This window comes from Hesperophylax consimilis, chromosome 4 (assembly GCF_061612785.1).
Source record: "Hesperophylax consimilis isolate HC1 chromosome 4, BYU_Hcon_1.0, whole genome shotgun sequence".
Classification (NCBI taxonomy): Eukaryota; Metazoa; Arthropoda; class Insecta; order Trichoptera; family Limnephilidae; genus Hesperophylax; species Hesperophylax consimilis.
This window is the reverse complement of record NC_142839.1, coordinates 20,893,209-20,910,659: the sequence shown is the minus strand read 5'-3', so window position 1 is coordinate 20,910,659 and position 17,451 is coordinate 20,893,209. Positions and strand designations below refer to the sequence as shown.

At 34.9% G+C, this 17,451-nt stretch overlaps 1 protein-coding gene across 1 annotated transcript in view; it reads right to left on the bottom strand.

The window, feature by feature from the left end:
- The window catches only part of LOC149424344 (uncharacterized), a 205,872-nt gene that overhangs the window by 15,773 nt on the left and 172,648 nt on the right, over positions 1–17,451 (bottom strand). The window contains exon 9 of the mRNA XM_089631060.1: positions 7,962–8,223. Within this exon, the coding sequence (XP_089487186.1) occupies positions 7,962–8,223 (262 nt within the window). The remainder of the gene's footprint in view (positions 1–7,961; positions 8,224–17,451) is intronic.

Sequence of the window (17,451 nt, the reverse complement as noted above, 5' to 3'; positions counted from 1 at the left end):
TCTATGAATTATAGTCAGTTTATACATTAGGAATGTTTTCACATATACGGTCGTTTATAGCGTGTGTTTTAAATTACCACAGGAAATTCATTTACGTTGTACTAAAATTTGCTGAAATAACTATTTGCCATTAGTTTTCAACAGTTTTTAACAATTTTTAGTTCTTAAATTTGATTAAAAACAAATGGACGTTAGTCATTTTTGACGGATTTTAATTATATTTTTTCTAGATTTATAAACAGCTTTAAAAACATAAATTTTAAAACCGATTTGCATTATTTTGAAATTCAACCAGTCTCCAACGCGCGCCGCTGCAGGTCTCATCATTGGCGTATCTAAATACAAGTATCACCATAAGTCAGCGCATCTCAGGCCCAAATGTTCCGAATGATGTAAGCAGTAGCAATGCTCTTGTTTGCTGGATGCCGATTGCTGGTGATGAATGGCTGCTACCTAGTTATTCGAATAATTATGCATTCCTGAAAATACCAAATCATGCTAATCAATCAGCTCTAAGGTCAGCAATGCCATCAGATGTTTGAAGGTTGAAGGAATCAAAGCGCAATTTTGATATCTGATTCAGAGATTGTATCTCGAGTTTGGAATGAATTCTCACTCAGATGAATTCAGATCACAGATTTCAAAAAGCATATCTTCGGAGAATCATATTTATGAAAAATAAATAAATTAGAAAACTTTATTTTAGAACTATCCCGTGTTACTATTATAACCAAACGAAACAGTCTTAAATCTTCTGTGTCAAAAACATTTTTTCATTTTTAATTCTCGATTCTTTTACAGCCTGCGATAAACACGTAAACGACACTTTTCATTTGTTTGGTAAATATGAAAATATCTTTATAAAGTGGTGATATTTCCCAAAATTAGCACTGGAAAAGTTACTGTAATAAATGCCATCTTGGAATAATGCTGACTTTTTCTAGGGATTTTTCGGGATGTCAGTGACAGAAAGCTCTTCAATTGACACCATAAGTTCTAATTAAGTTTTAAAAAGTTCAATGAATATAATGCGAGTAGGTGAAGAATCACGACGCGCGATGCTGTTTAAAATATAAGATATATCAGAATTTACGAAGAGCTTAGGATTTGTTAGAAAACCTACTTAAGCATCTACATTCCTTAATTATGTGCCATCACCGGGAGCGTGTGTTCAAGATGTTGCGCACGTAAAAGTAATTATACTTGAAGGATTAATGTAAGCGCTGGTGATCTTTAAATTACCTTTTCCTAATCTACAAACTTGTCAAATAAACAAATTGAAACTTTCAAAAAAGTCTCGGGTTTGTAAAGTACAAAGACAATTGGAGTGTACAGTCAAAACATTGAAAAATCCAGGTTGTAAAATAAAAAAATGTTTTTTTTGATAAAAAATGTAGTTGATTTATTCCTGAACCGGATATGCCGCATTTGGGATAAATGATAATAATAAAATTAATTTTATTACTTCCTACTTAATTCGCCCTTAAAACGCCAAAAATATGTCAAGACGATTTTTTGAAAATTATATTTTTACAAGTTATAAAGGAAAAATTAAAATAGCCTTTCCTCAACAATAAAGTGACATTGCTTTTCTAAACCTTTAATTTATTTATTTATTTATCGTTTCTTTACATTGTATCTTTTTCTTAAAGTTATAATTTTTAACCTCACTAGGACAAGCCTGTGTTGAGGTTAATAATTTTACAAAATATTAAAAAAAATAGTACAAAGATTATAAGAGATTTAAAATAGTACCAATATTTAAAAAAAAAATAATTCAAATATTAAGATAACAATATTGTTACATTGAAGTTTCTGTGAATTGGATACCTACATGATACCTATCAGCCTATTCATTACAATATAATGCTGTAAACATGTAGGGTGACCATGATATTTAATTGCAATAAAAATGTAACAAACTATTATTTTTTTAAAACAGAAAAGAAAGAAAGAGAGAAAAAAAAAAATTTTCATTAAAAAGAAAAAGATGAAAAAATTAACTTATTCAAAATATTATGCCACAATTTAAAAGGACAAAGATGAAAGAATATGTTGGAAAAATTGAAAAATTGCTCAATAGAAACATATATTTCCCAACAGTGTAGGATCTCGGGTGAAGCCGGGTGAGATACTTTTCACGGATATTACTATTATTTTTTTTATGCGGATACATCACAAGAGTCTCAACTACTCCCAACCGCCTGGAGCCAGTGAGACTATGGCATCCCCAATTGGGGTATGTTGTGAGGCTGAAGGTAGTGGGGAAGGGGGAAGGAGATGGGGAAGGAAGGTGGAGAAGTACATGGAAATTCAGATCTGGTCACCGAACACGTCTAAAGTCATTTCAAGCAACATTTCAATACTGAATTGTGGTCTTACACGAGGGAGATACTGAGAGTATCTTCCACTCTGAAATGTTATATAACTTATATTATTTTACATTGTGAAATAACACAAATCAATCTATTAAAATTTACCTGCGCATGCGCGCCAGGATTCGAACCTGCGATCTGCAGATTGCTAGTCGAGAGTCTTACCCCTCGACCGCGGAGGCCATCATGATTTAAATTTATTTTTTAGTGTATTTTAAAGGGCCATGTCTCTCTCTTGGATTCCACGATTTTTTTACGCGTATAATTAATAAGAACAATTATTAAGAACATTTATATTCAGAATGCATTAATTAATTTAAATGACAAAAATTTTAACCCCAGGGGTTTGACTTGGAAGTTCTTTTTGCTAATTATGAAGAAATATTTTTAGAAACAACCCCTCCCTGCTCATTCATTATACGTGGGTAGCGAAAGTTTGACTTTCTAAAGAGTAGCGGTGTTTGAAAGTTTGGGAGCCCCTGGTATATACTATGTGCACACACTAACGCCTTTTAATTAAAAAGGAAGCCAACTCAAATTTATTCCCAGTTTTTTAAATTATCCCAGCATTTAAAATGGTAAAACGTATTTTACCTAAAATAAAAAATGTTCCACGAATTTCACATTTAGGCCCAGTTGTTTCCCAAAATGTACGTATGACAAAGTCATCAGATCATTCAGCCATTCTTTTTTGACATTTGAAAGGTTCCCGTTAGATACCGATTCTAAGTCCGTTTCAGCTTTGATGTGATCAACAAGGACAACTATCATGTTGGTAAGCTTATTAAAAATTGATGGAAAGCTGAAACACACGTTAAATCAGCGCAATGGGGACCTTCCAACTGTAAAAAATAGCCATTTGATGACAATGTCACATTTAAATTTATGCGAAACAACTAGAACTTAGAAGGTATGAAATCAACCTCTTTCCCACTATAACTGTTATAAGAATTTAAAATATTTTCGATTACCGGGTTAACATTTTATTGTCTTGGGATTTTATAGTTACATGTTTCTCCATACAAGATATGTATACAGACGTAGAAACACAAGTAAGATGCACATCAGGGATGTCACCAACATTTCCAATTAAAGTGGGGGTACACCAAGGATCTGTCCTCAGCCCATTGCTATTCATAATGGTCATGAATTACCTAACGAGTCAAGAAATGAACAGTATTCTCAAGACTATGCTTTTTGCAGATGATGTAGTACTGATAGAAGAAAATCATTGTGATCTACAAAATAGCCTGGAAAGGTGGAGAAAGATCCTGGAGGATAATGGACTAAAAATTAGCAGGAAAAAGACGGAATATTTGTATTTACCATTTGAAGACCCAAATGCTGTAACTCCTTCGATGCAATTGGATGGAGTAACATTAGCCAACTGTGACTCATTTAAGTATCTGGGCTCACTCATCCACAGAGACGGAGGATGTGCAGCGGATGTCAACCATAGGATAGGAGTGGGATGGATGAAATTTAGATCCGTAACAGGAATTTTGTGCGACACGAAAATGCCAATAAAACTTAAAGGAAAGACATACCAGACTATTGTTAGACCCGCGATAATGTATGGCTCCGAATGCTGGACTATGTACAACTCCTATTCTAGGCAACTCGAATCAGCAGAAATGCGAATGCTTAGATGGACGGCAGGAGTATCATTAAAAGATAAAATTAAAAGCTCACGCATTCGTGGTAGCCTGGGTGTCACTGACATAAACAGTAAGCTAGAGGAACGACAGTTAAGATGGTATGGGCACATAAGACGGAGACCACCAGACCACACAGTGAAGCAGGCAATGTCTATAGAGCTTCAAAGACAGTCATCCAGAGGTAGACCAAAGAACTCCTGGATGACCCAATGCTCCAAAATCCTACAAAGAAACGGCCTAGATGAAAGCGACACTCAGAACCGAAGAAACTATAACCTGAGAACGAGAAGAGCCGACCCCAACAGCCTACCTAGGCAATGAGTTGGGATAGTGCTAGGAAGAAGATGTTTATAACTTGGGAATTTAGAGTTACACTTTTATAACTTGGGCTTCTATAGTTACATGTTTATAACTTGGGATTTTAGAGTTACATGTTTATAACTTGGGATTTTAGAGTTACATGTTTATAACTTGGGCTTTAAGAGTTACATGTTTACAATAAATAAGATGATTGGTAATTTTTGTACTTTGGTGTTTGTGCGGTAGTGATAACATAATGAAAAGTCGGCGATGAAAGATTTATCAAAACATGTATACATTTTTTTTGTTTTATTGAGTTTTATGTTTCAATGTACATTTGTTACTTAAATTTTGTTTACTTTTCAACCGGTTTCAACACAACCGTGTCATTAACTAGCAATCTTAAAACTAACTTAAAAATTATACAAGTAGTACAGAAAGATTTTGATTTTATAAGGTGAGTGGGTGAAAAATAAAACTCAATAAAACAAAAATGTCTAAAAATTGTTACATAGTTGATGTCCAAGAAATACAAAAAAATATATAAAAAACCCTCATACAAAAACCTTACATACAAATAAAACATTGTACAAATTAATGAAAAACTAAATATTATGTTGAAGATTTGGCTCGCCGAGATATTAGTCTAATACAAACTATTTTCAACTGCATATATATTTTTATAGTTTCTATATTATGTTATATCTCATTATTATTATTTTTTTTTTGGTAAACTAATGTTTTTAAGACAAGATTTTTTATGCATAGCACAAAGGGTAACAATTATTTTACAAGCAATAATTATTCGCCTGAAACACTCATCCACATTGAAAAATCTCCTGATAAAAGATACATGACGCCAACGGGACTCGAACCCGTGTCCCTTCGATTTCCGGTCGACAGCTCTGACCACTGAGCTATGGCGGCTTATCTCTTACCCGCGAAATTATTCAATATATACTAGTGTTTCATTGAACAATTACTGCTTGTTACATTTTTTCACCTGAAAACAACCAACTTTATTGCACCTTTACAAGCAGTAATTGTTCAATGAAACACTAGTATATATTGAATAATTTCGCGGGTAAGAGATAAGCCGCCATAGCTCAGTGGTCAGAGCTGTCGACCGGAAATCGAAGGGACACGGGTTCGAGTCCCGTTGGCGTCATGTATCTTTTATCAGGAGATTTTTCAATGTGGATGAGTGTTTCAGGCGAATAATTATTGCTTGTAAAATAAATGTTATATCTCTTTAGGTTATACCTCTTACGCATTTACTCATAGTTTTTATTTTTGTTAGATATTATCACGGTTGACGTGCCACATAGTTGATATTTAAAATGTTATTATTTTTAGTTTTTTATTTCTGTTTAAATATTATTATTATTTTATAATATGTTTGTTTGAGAACGTCTTTATGTATTTGTATGAATTGAATAATATGTTTTTTTCCGATACAAAAATATTTTTCCATAGAAGAATATCTATTTTCCCATACAAATAATACATCTTTTTAACAACTAAGATTTGAATTTCGAGAGAAGTTTTATTTAATTCTTCTTTTTTACTTTTAAAATCATGTAGAATCACCCCTGGAAGTTAGCGAACTTTATCCCCGGACACCCTGTATAACTACATGCACAATGTACATACCTACCTCCCTTAAACAAACTGAGTATAATAAGTTTTTTCAACGTTAAAAGCACCGAGTGACAAACGACTCAAAAGTATCATTGAAGAAGTAGATAATACTAAAAAATCTACACGAAACATGAAATAGAACAAGACACAGAAGAATAAAAAGATAACGGCCACAACTAGGAATCGAACGCAGGATCTCTTATCTTGCCGGGACAGGCGTCTTAAACCACTCGACCATTTTAACCTGCGTCTGGTTCTATTTTTTATGTTTCGTTTTGATTTATTGGTATTATCTTCTTCTTCAAAGATATATGAAAAATATATACTGAAAAGTGGTTTATTGGGACTTTTCTCTTTTATTATATTATTTATTTCTAATTATATAAAATTATTTTAATATAAAAAAATAAACAAAACAAAAACTTTTTGAAGAAAATGTCAAAGTTCATGTGTTTCAAATCAAACTGATTGAGAAAAGGTTAACTATTTTATCCAACATAAGTATGAAGCAACCACTTTGAAAATGTTCCCAAAGTCCTTGACATAACTAAAAGACGGATTCAATAAATCACGAATGAAGTTAGGTAGACTTCATCGAAATTTCAAGTTTCCTAAACGGGGTAAAACTTTTCCTAACCCATCTATTTTATATTATTTTACTAAACCATTGGGAAAAAAAGCAAAGCCAAAAATACATGTCTTACCCGTTTCTTCGCAATCATTCAAGATAAGAAGAAACCGAAGATTGTTTCGCTAGATATTTTCAAGAACATATTATTTCGCAAGAGCTTTTAGTTGAAACAATATGTTGTTGTTGCTATTTATTTGGTTTAGGGAATATTGTTTGAGAATAATATAATATATTATTTGATAAAACATTGGCTTCTTCCCTTTAAAAGTTGTGTGTGCCAACTGATTGGCGGTAAGTGCTGGGGGAGGTTTCGTATATCTTACAAAGTAAACAGAACAAGGGGCAGCTCTCCGACATTAGCGGTGGAGGGCGGAGGGATGGTAAACACTATGGCGAAAGGGTAAATTCCTTTTAATCACAGAGGAACACGCCAAATTGTCGGGTATTTTACATTATCGCTAAATAAGTTTGTGAATAAATTTGCTCGCATTAAACAAGGAGATGTCGGTTTTCGAACAAGTTGTGTACATATCTACATAATGAAAGATTTATGTGCTATAATATTACATTCAGGTAGGTGTAGGTACTGTAAAGAAAAATACATAATTTAAGCAAGAACACATTGCTGATCCGTGCAGCGACCCGGGGAAATTTATTTTGGACATGGAAAAAGTCTTAACTTGTCCACAAGTCAAACAGAATACTTGTACAAACACTGTCAGTCAGCGCCATGGATAGGATAGTATTGCGTTAGTTTGTTTTTTAGAATCACTTCCATTGTTTTTATTTACATTTACTCTATTTCCACAAAGTTTTCGTCGAATTCGAGAGTTGGTATTGCTTACTTTCGTGAGCTGGTATGTCAGTAGTCAGTTTTATTATTGGAAGATTATATCGGGTACTGGGTAGGTGCTCACCTATCGCAACTTGAACAGTAGCCATCGAGTTACATGACGAGAATTTGGTTGTTATTATTATTAGAGCAGACCCGTGAATAATCATAGGATATTATAAATATTATACTGATTTATAAGTTTTTCTAAATAACCTATCAGAACAAGGAGAATTAATAATATCAAGAAAAATATTCACCAAAATGTACGTATTTATATGTTGAATTCTATTCCAATTTTGAAAATGACACTTAAAATAATTATCTGTTAAAATATTATTTGTATTAAAAAGTGTTAGGTACTGTATCGATTGTTGAATTATTCACACAAGCATTTACTAATTTGAAAATGACGCATAAACTCAAACCAAAATCAAGTTAATTGAACCAGAATTTCGTAGGAGACATACAAGCGAAATTATTATTTTTGATGATTGATAAGTGGGTAGGTACTCAGTACTCACCTATCGCATCTTGAACAGTTGCCACCGAATTGCAGGATAAGAACTTGGAGTAGAAGTTGACCATAACCAGTCCCCGGTTGTTGGCCAGCCTCCTCAGTACGGGGTCGGGTACGTTGCGCGAGGAGTTGCAAAGCGCGTGCGCCGAGGAATGGGAGAACATCACCGGGGCTTTAGACACGGCGATTGCATCCTTCATAGTCTTGATGGAGACGTGGGACAGATCGACTATAATGCCGAGCCGGTTCATCTCTTTGACTATCACCTGCAATAATTATAACATGATAATATTTAAGAAAATTATATCCACTCTGGAAGAGCTAGGCATCCAATTAAACCTATCAACTTTCTGTCAACAGCATATCCTAAGCTACACAGTACACACGCTTAGTTTTATCTGTGCGATTAGACTGTGCAGTTATATCCGGGCGGGTGTAGCGAAAACTGTGCAGTGTTTCTACAATACAGTCCAACTGAAATCTATTCAAAAATTGAAAAGATAAAACTGTGCATTTTGAACTGCACAGTTTAAACTGCGTATCTGTACCAATGATTGCGCAGTTCTGTAAGTCGATCTGCCAGCAAACCTCGCATTTGGAGTGTAAACATCAAAATTACCACGACATAACCAAAAGAGAAGCAGCATAATAATTAGTAAATTGAAGGAAACCGAGCCCCATGCAAATAAATCACATTTGTCATAAAATATTAAGAATATACGATGCACTTATAAAAAAGAACATGAAAATTCGGAGGCATCCAAATCTGCTTCGAACTGAAATTATGGATAGCACTGATATAAAATGACATCCTACCGACAAATCAGACCATACTGCCTGATCCAAAGCCTGATCGCACAGTTTTAATTGAGCGTCTGGGTGTGTAGAAACAACGGCAATGCGTTTGAATTGACAGTACAGACGCAACTGAGCATGTGTGGCATGCTTAAGATATTTTGGACACGGTAAAGTGGAAGGCAGGAGAAGCTGAGGAAGATGCGTTGGAGTGATCAAATAGCGTCCCAAGGAGTCCCAAGCAAAAGTGACTAAATGGTGTGGAGGTTAATTCTGTAACGTCGTAACGAAAGAGTCCCAATCATAAGTGGCTAAATAGTTTGGAGGTGAATCCTGTAACGCCGTAACGAAAGAGTCCCAAGCAGAAGTGGCTAAATGGTGTGGAGGTGAATCCTGTAACGTTGTAACGAAAGAGTCCCAAGCAGAAGTGGCTAAATGGTGTGGAGGTGAATCCTGTAACGTTGTAACGAAAGAGTCCCAAGCAGAAGTGGCTAAATGGTGTGGAGGTGAATCATGTAACAGGATGAGATGGGGCTAGGATTCTCATAATGATGATATTATTAACTTCCTAAAAAAATGTTCATGAATGTAATGAATCACTTCATACAATCATTCGAATTTCCAGAACGAATATTAATCTGTAGTTATTTTGCGCATTATAGATTTTTTTAAAACTAACCGTTTTTTTTCTATTTATTGTTTTTGTGTTTAATTCGTAGAACTACATTTAATATATTTTTAAAATTCAATTAAAATCAAATAAAATAGTATAATTATTAAGTTCTGAAAGTATTTTTTGGTGTTTGTTATTGTTACAGCTGTTTCGGCTTTCAAGGCCATTTTTAAACTGTCCATTTTCAAAAAAATACTTGCAGAACTTAATAATTATATTATTGAATTAGATTTTAATTAAATTAAAAAAAAAGTTTTTTCGTTATATGCGGTGTACTTGTAAAATATAATAACACTTTGATTGGTTATTAGAGAGATAATGAGGCTATTCGACTCTTTTAGAACATAAATATGATGTTTAATTTGTGTAATCGTATGACGATATTTGACGATGAAATTAGCGCGTGAGGAGAAATATGTTGCATAGGGAAAGTGCAGAGGACACAACGCGCATTTGTAGAACAATTCTATTCTCGGTACTGGTTGTTTTAAAGTTTATATTAATATAGTTTATTATGTATTGACTTGACAGCACGGCACACGCAAATAGTTTTACGCGTTTTTGAGAGTCTGATGATCGGGGGTATGCGGTAGATGAGATGCGTACAAAACCTCTCCGTGACTACTATTTCGAGTAACAATAACACTAAAAAAATTATAGAAAATATATGGATTGCCGAATTTGCTGACTCACTCTCGTAAAATATCAAATTCGATAAAACTGCCTTTGTCTTGAAAGTATCTTAAAAAAACGATGGACGGCGGAAATTTTCCATCAAGGAAACTGTAGGACAGATGGTAGGTCCTTTATTTTCAGAATTATTTAAGTGCCTTTTTAATAATTAATGAACCGCTTTCCAGAAGATTTATTTCAAATTTAATACTAAAAAGGCGAAAATTGCAAAATCATTTTAACTTTTTTTGGCTTCGCGAATGCCATAGAAATTGAGAGCCGAAATGAAATTTTAAAAAGTTGGAATGACCCACTCCTGGGCGTGAAATGAATGAGAGCGAACCACCTGAATACTGTACCACTAATGATGTATGGCTTCTGCCTCACGTACAATCTGTAGGCACTTATACTATACACTTATACTATACACACATACAACCAGGCGCTCATGAACATCGAGCCACGTTACTCGCAGCTCTAGCTGCTTATAGCTGCCACACGCTTTTCACTGCAATACACTAAATTAATTGTATATTCATACCTACGCAAGTCGCGGCTCTTTGTTTGAGAGTTAAATTAACTAGGCATTCTGTTATTAAAATGTGATTAAAATAAGTTTCTAATTCAATGATATTAACTAACTAAAACTAACCAATCATAACGCCGATTCACAACGGCCGCCTTGGCACACACTCCTTGCCTTGATCGTATTCATACATAGTCTCATAAATACTCTTCTGTTATTCTGACTCTTGACATGGTCCGAATTAAGTATCTGGTTCACTTGATCTTAGCATGTCTTCCTCGGGTTTCCCTGACTTCTTCTACTAATCAAATTCGCGTCATATATTCTCCTTACACTCCTTTCTTCGTTTATTCGCTCTACATACCCAAAACTTCTAAGTGTCACTTTTTAAATCTTTCTTATTGCGCTTACAACAGTCTTGCATTATTTGCGAATCTACACACATTACACACGATCATGGTTTTACCACACATACTTAGGGATCGCATTTCTACAGCATTCAGTCTACTTTTGTCCTTCGTCTGCCAGGTCCATGTCTCACTGTCATAAGTTATTGTAGGTACCAGCACTCTATTGTGGACTGTTAGCTTTGCGTTCTCCATTTATGAAATTTCCTGCATTTACCCTTTTTTCAATATCTCTATCAGCCTTTCTACCTATCGTAAACATGCTTCTTTTTCGAATCGCCCCGCAACTTCTTCGAACCCTCCAAAGAATATTATACAGGTGTCCAGAGGTAAAGTGGACTAACTTTGCCATGTAATTCTAGATAATGCTATAAGTAAAAAAGATAAATAAATAAAAAATATAAAAATTCATTGTTTTTCCCCAACAAAAATATTTTTCCCTTGAAGAATTTTATTTTCTTCCTACATACATTTCAAAAGTTTTACCTCTAAACTACCAAAACTTTAAAAACAGTTAATTATCATTTTGTCTTGTCCTATCATCATAGCATCGAAGTTAGTGCACTTTATCCCCGGACTCATTGTAGGTGAAAATTATTAGCACGAATGGACGTGGCCACATAGGTACGTATGAAATATTAATTAAAATATATTTTAAGAAAGCTTTAAACTAGAAATTTGTGGAAGAAAAGGCAGTGCTACTTTTATAACCAGAATTTGTCCATTTGAGTTTTTAACGAAAGATAGACAGAGCATTCCTGATAAAATGTAATTTTGAAACTAAAACCTAGGTACCTACGTAAAACAATATCTCGAAGTAGAGCTAGATTATGATTTAAAAAAATAATTAAGTATTAATACGAGAGTGTAGTCGGGATCTCCATTTCCCAGCATTCAATAAACAAATTTAATGATTGTACCAAACCTGAAAGTTGGACAAACACGAAATCAATGTTATTCTGAACATCGGCAAATAATGGTACAATGATTAATGAGGATGACTCTTCACAAAGTATATGTTGGTTACACTTGTCAGAATATATTGAAGGTTCACGTTGTAATCAACAAAAATATTTCTAGTCATGGGCAGATAATTCCCTTCCATTATTAGAGGTATTTTCTGATTCGACCTCACTTTTTTGACAAGTTAGCAATAGTTTGAATACTTTCTCTTCATTTCATTAAACTGTGAGATTAGAGAGACGTTAGGAGTATGCGATATATGAGTAGCTACAACAATCAGCGAAATACCCTTTAACGTAAAATGCAGTTGACATGGGGTTGCAAAATTGAGAAACTCTTTGTGATGAGTCATTATAAGGCAAAATGTAATGGTTTTCAGTAAAAAGGATTTGAAATGAGGTTTTAAATTGTTCGCAGACAAGGACACTGTGTCCTGATATAAACATACCAAAGTGAATGTAACGACTGAAAAGAGTATTTTTGAGGAATAAATACAGCTTTATTTTCTGTATAACATCCACAATAATAATATTTACAAAGAGATTAAATATTTGAATAGTCTTCCCGAAAAAGTAAAAATGATAATAGGTCTTCTAAAAAAATTTAAACCACAATTAAAAAAATACTGAACACTCGTAACATTATCAATACAAAACGATAAATTAATTAATTCAAACTATATTTATTTTCATTAGTGTTACCTCTTCCTAGTACGTAAGATGCATTACATTCCTTTGTGTTTAATGCGCAGAATTAACACGCGGATCAGCTGGGCGAATCTGTCCGCCAAGCAAATCCGCCCATGGAAACATGGACATCCGAAAATTCGGACAGTCGAGTAGCGGTAGTGATGGTATTTCTAAGGAAATTTTCCTAGATCTAGAGAAAACACTTTTTATGAAAAAGAGAAAAAGCACAAAATGTGGGGAAACTATAAAATTTTGGTTCTGTCTTTAATTATGAAATATTCTGGGAATTCAGGAAAGTTTGGAATACGCCTAATACAAACTCATTCTGAAATCTAGGGAAATAAAATTTGGGCGTACCATCACTGAATAACGTCATGCTCATCGATTGCGAATGAGGTCATGCTCGGCGAACCGATCCGTGCGTTCATTCACACACGGATCGGCTCGGGAATACATGGCGGATCAAGATCCGCCTGGCAGATATGTGTGTGAATTCTGCACATTACTCTTGCATCAAACTCAAGATCCAGTGCTCTTCTTTGGCGTAGAAATTTATATAATATACTATTTTGTAATGTCATTACATGTTCACTGTAAAGGCCGGGAATATGAATGTCCGCTTTCCGATTGTCTGAACAGACTATCGGATCGGATGAACCAAATACACGTACGATTTTCGTGTCCAATTTTTGTTGTGGTTATAGTCGTTTCTGACTGGGGGTCAGTGTGTTCAGGAGAGACGGATGTATGAATCGATCCCTCCCACTGCGGTGCAAGGCGATGTTCTGAGAGTCCTGCTGGAGAGGTCATAAGGTCTCCCTCAATCCGACCTGCCACGCAGTTAGTGGGCAAACGCATCCGTCCCCAAGATCCGGACAAACCTCACGCCATGAATCCGGGCACCCCTGCTAAGTCACCAAACGTAGCGAACCATTTGTGTTGGTTATGCAAAAAATGGTTCTCGGGGCGGCGGTACCCATACCCGCATCCCATTGTGTAGTAAAATTTTCTGAAATGTTTTAAGAATAAGAACACAATCACGATGTTCATAAAATAAATTGGCAATTAATGAACGTTGCACATGCAATAGGAAGCGCCACGCAGCGCGAGGAATGAATATGAATGTTCCGATCAGGGATTTATTTCGCGGTAGATAAACATCGGTAGCGGCGAACATGTGGGTGAATCAGAGCGATCGAATGTAGAAGCCTGGTCCCGGCGTCATTTATATGAAAAGGCCAATTACATGCCGGGACCTTCAGGGCTGGCAGAGGGATCGATCGAAACTTAATTTTTAGAAATATTATAATTGCAGTTCTTGAAATCTTTTCTGAATATCTGACCACTTACTAAGCCAAAACATGACGTACGTATCTTTGTAGACAAGTAATGCAGGAACTAATCAACGATCGAAGATTTTTTTAATGTCAGTAGTATTTTTGTAATTACTGAGTACATCGATATATAGCTGGAACTATACCCACGAGGAACAACTGCGTTATAAAATACTATACAAAAGAAATAAACGGTCATTGTGCATACACAAAGTGATCTTAGCAGTTATTTGAAAGTTAAAATCCTTACTTTTTAAACCAACTCTACTTATAGGTGAATTTAACTCGTATATTATAACTTTCATCTAAGATTATAACTATAACGATGATGTTAATGAGTTTTCAAAGTGGCAAGCAAAAGAAACGTCAATTGCCGCGCTTTCGATTTTGTAATTTTAGTACTAAACTCTCTAATAGTGCTAAAATGCCTTGTGTGTGATGAAAGCTTTTGCATTATATTTCATTCGTGAATACACGTAAATTATTTATCATGATTAAAAATACAATTATTTTGATTGTTTCAAGAAGCGTCATTAGAAAAAAGTGAGAAAGCGAACGTACCAATACAAGTATAAAAAGGACAACCTACGGCACAAGGCCGTCTCATACAGCATTGCATATTCGTCTAGGTGCAAGCGAGTAAGCGTATCTTGTCATCTCAGTCACACCCGTGATGTAGAATGTAGTATTCGACGAATCTTTTAAATACGAAAACACCGTACAAAAAACGACCTTTGAATTAAGAATTTACTGGAAACATACTGGAAACATACTTGCCGCATTTTGTCCAAATTTTATATTCCCAACACTCATACCGCGCCTTTGTGGGTTCTCAATACTTGCTTTTGTTTTAAGTAAAACAATCAAAATTTAATTTAACGAAAATAAATCACTATCCCATGGGCTCCCCAACAGAACGAAGAATAAGTGAACTAAAGAAAAACTGTTTCATTACGATGTTTTTGAAGTTATTGCAGGCATTTATTGTTATGGATACGCTCCAGAAAGACAAAACACGATCAATTGATATAAATACGTGTCATGTTAAGTTTTATAATGAAGACAAGAATGTGTTTACTCTATATTGTGTTGATTATTCCTGGTGTCCGGCCATTCTCAGGGTTGCCACACCACTTTAACCATGACAACGTAACAAGCACGCTGTATTTAACCCGACGCCGACGCCTAAATCGACTAGCAATGCCGATGCTCGATCGCTGGACGCCTAATGGGGAGACGGGAAGTTCGGACAATGGGCGCTATTGGGAACTGGCCGATCTGACCAGCATTTGCACCGATATTGCACGACGTATTTCAATTTTATCGGTTGATTTATGCGAACGGCAAGAGGTCGCCAACGTAAAAAATATGTTCGGTTTTGTGTTTATGCAACCTTTACCTCGAAGTAGGTCGATGGAAACATAATTGACAAGGATTCTCGATTTTTTATGTGGTGCATTAGCAAGTAGTACCGACTTCTCCCTACGCCGTTCTGAACGATATGGTTCTTTTTTGACAATGGAAACAATTTTGTTTCCATGTCTAGACCATAGTTTATGCTTAATAAAGATTTTGGTAAATAATTTATTTTTGCCTACTAATTAAGCTTTTTTTATGAATTTTTTGAAGACCACAAAGGGTTATTTTTTATTAGCCAACACCTACCACACAAACACTTTTTTTATAAAAAAAAAGTTACAGTGTAACATGCATAAATATAAAGTAAAAATAAAAATAATAATGTCCTGCATTCCAAGCAAACGGGAGCTGTCATTATACTAACGGTATTTATTGGCAGAATAAGGATTGAAACGTAGGGAAAAAAAACAGTGGCCATGAGGAATATCGTTCATAAGCGATGCAAAACACGGTGATATTTGTTTAACAAAATCCAGAGATATTAAATATTTCTTCATGTTCCGGAGGAAAAACTCTGGTATCGAAGGGGTTAAATGGACATTTTAAAGATCGTGATGGAAATCATTGTTGATTGCTTTGTCCTAGAAAATCAAAAAAAAGAAAAGCTATGCAAATTTCACAAAATCAGAGTTCATCCTATTTCGGAGGCGAGTATGGATACCACTGCCCTGAGAACCATTTATTGAATAACCAACACCTCTGCCTTGGGTTATATGGGCATATGGTTCGCTACGTTTGATGACTTAACTGGGGTGCCCCCTTCATGGGGTGAGGTTTGTCTACGTCTTGGCGGGATAAGTCTGCACACCTACTGTGTGACAGGCTGGATCAGGCTGATCAGGCTGCAGGACATAGACAAGTTCAGGGAGACTCTGTGATGTCTCTGGCAGGATTCTCTCTATATACACTTAACGTATCCTATTGTTTGATTTTATTTTACCCACCCATTATATCTTTTTCCTACACAGAACTTTCTCTCATTCTTTTCCTTAAAAATACCCTCCCCACAGCATCCATAGAAGATGGCATAGGCCTTGAGGAAAATAATTTTCTTCAGAGCCTCCTGTGTGGAGCTAGTGTAAAGAAATCCTAAGACGGTTTTCAGGGAAAATTATAGCGACTTTCTCCTTAACGATAAGATTAAGAAGGGCTTTTGAAAGTAAATAAGTAAACTCTACATTTTATTATACCTATTGAGCTTTTCTTTTATACGTACGGTGTGAGGATAGGAGAGATGATTGAAAACAGTCATTATATTATTGAGGTTTCTCCGAATTTGCCCAATGAAGTGAACCGTGTAAATAACTTCAAAGAGGTCCCTCTTATCACATTTGAAGGGTTAACGGGGGCTAAACAAGTCCTTAATTTTTAACGGGAATATGTTTTGATCAAAATAAAATTATTTTTCATAAGATTTTACATTATTTAACTCCCTTAAGGAGTAGTGCAAGAAAGACAGATACATGAACTTTGATTGTCTTACAGAACATTATTTTTTTTATTACCCAACAAAAATTCCTAAAATGATTTGAATCGGTTATTTAAAAACAAAAAAAAAAACTTTTATCGTGTGTGACAGAGTGTGAGGTTTTTTTAATAAAATTCTACAGTCTTATTCTGAGATTAATGAAATTTTGCACACTTGACTTCAAAACAAAAATAAGGTCACGGCCTACGTGAGATTTCGAAAAACCACCTCTTCCCTTTTCCCACCTCTTAAAGCAGAATACAGCCCGGGCAACGCATAGCTATTCAACTAGTTCTTTTTAAAATATGTACATATATATATATATATTTATATCTTTATGTAAAAATAAATATAATAAGGCCGCCGCAACACATAAAAACGATTGAAAGTTTGCCTGGAAGCGTGTAAGTAAAATAAATATTAATGCTCTTACAAATAAACTTTAATCTTGAAAGCATCATTTAGTTTGCATGATTAGTTTTTGAAGACTCTACACGCGTAAACACACTTTTCCCCAGAATCTACACATTTAGTTTGTGGAGACTCTA